At 39.6% G+C, this 384-nt stretch overlaps 1 protein-coding gene across 1 annotated transcript in view; it reads left to right on the plus strand.

The window, feature by feature from the left end:
* Nucleotides 1-384, plus strand: part of LOC119594892 (FACT complex subunit Ssrp1-like) — a 3,334-nt gene that overhangs the window by 1,582 nt on the left and 1,368 nt on the right. The window contains exon 4 of the mRNA XM_037943966.1: nucleotides 139-345. Within this exon, the coding sequence (XP_037799894.1) occupies nucleotides 139-345 (207 nt within the window). The remainder of the gene's footprint in view (nucleotides 1-138; nucleotides 346-384) is intronic.

Consider the following 384-nt stretch of genomic DNA (forward strand, 5'->3'; position numbering starts at 1 on the left):
AGAGCCAAAAGGGTTTTGTCTGTGTGGGTATAAAAAGGGAAGTTTAAAAATCTTGTAAGAAAATTTGCTTTCTTTGTGTCTTCGTTTATTCATTTCTCAATTATTTTTCTTTGCACACTTATATCAAATTTTCTCCAGAAACCTAAGCGAAAACAGTGTCAGAGAAACCACGCAAGAAACGACAGAAGAAGGAAAAGGACGAAAACAACCAAAACGAGCCCAGTCGCTTACTTCATCTGGCTGAATGAACACCGAGAGCAGATCAAGAAGGAGAACCCAGGCATCTCAATCACCGAACTTTCTAAACTGGCAGGGCAGAAGTGGAGGGAGCTCAAGGACAGGAAGGTGGGCTTTTTAAAATTTATTTAGTTAGACTTACTTGAA

This window comes from Penaeus monodon, chromosome 34 (assembly GCF_015228065.2).
Source record: "Penaeus monodon isolate SGIC_2016 chromosome 34, NSTDA_Pmon_1, whole genome shotgun sequence".
Classification (NCBI taxonomy): Eukaryota; Metazoa; Arthropoda; class Malacostraca; order Decapoda; family Penaeidae; genus Penaeus; species Penaeus monodon.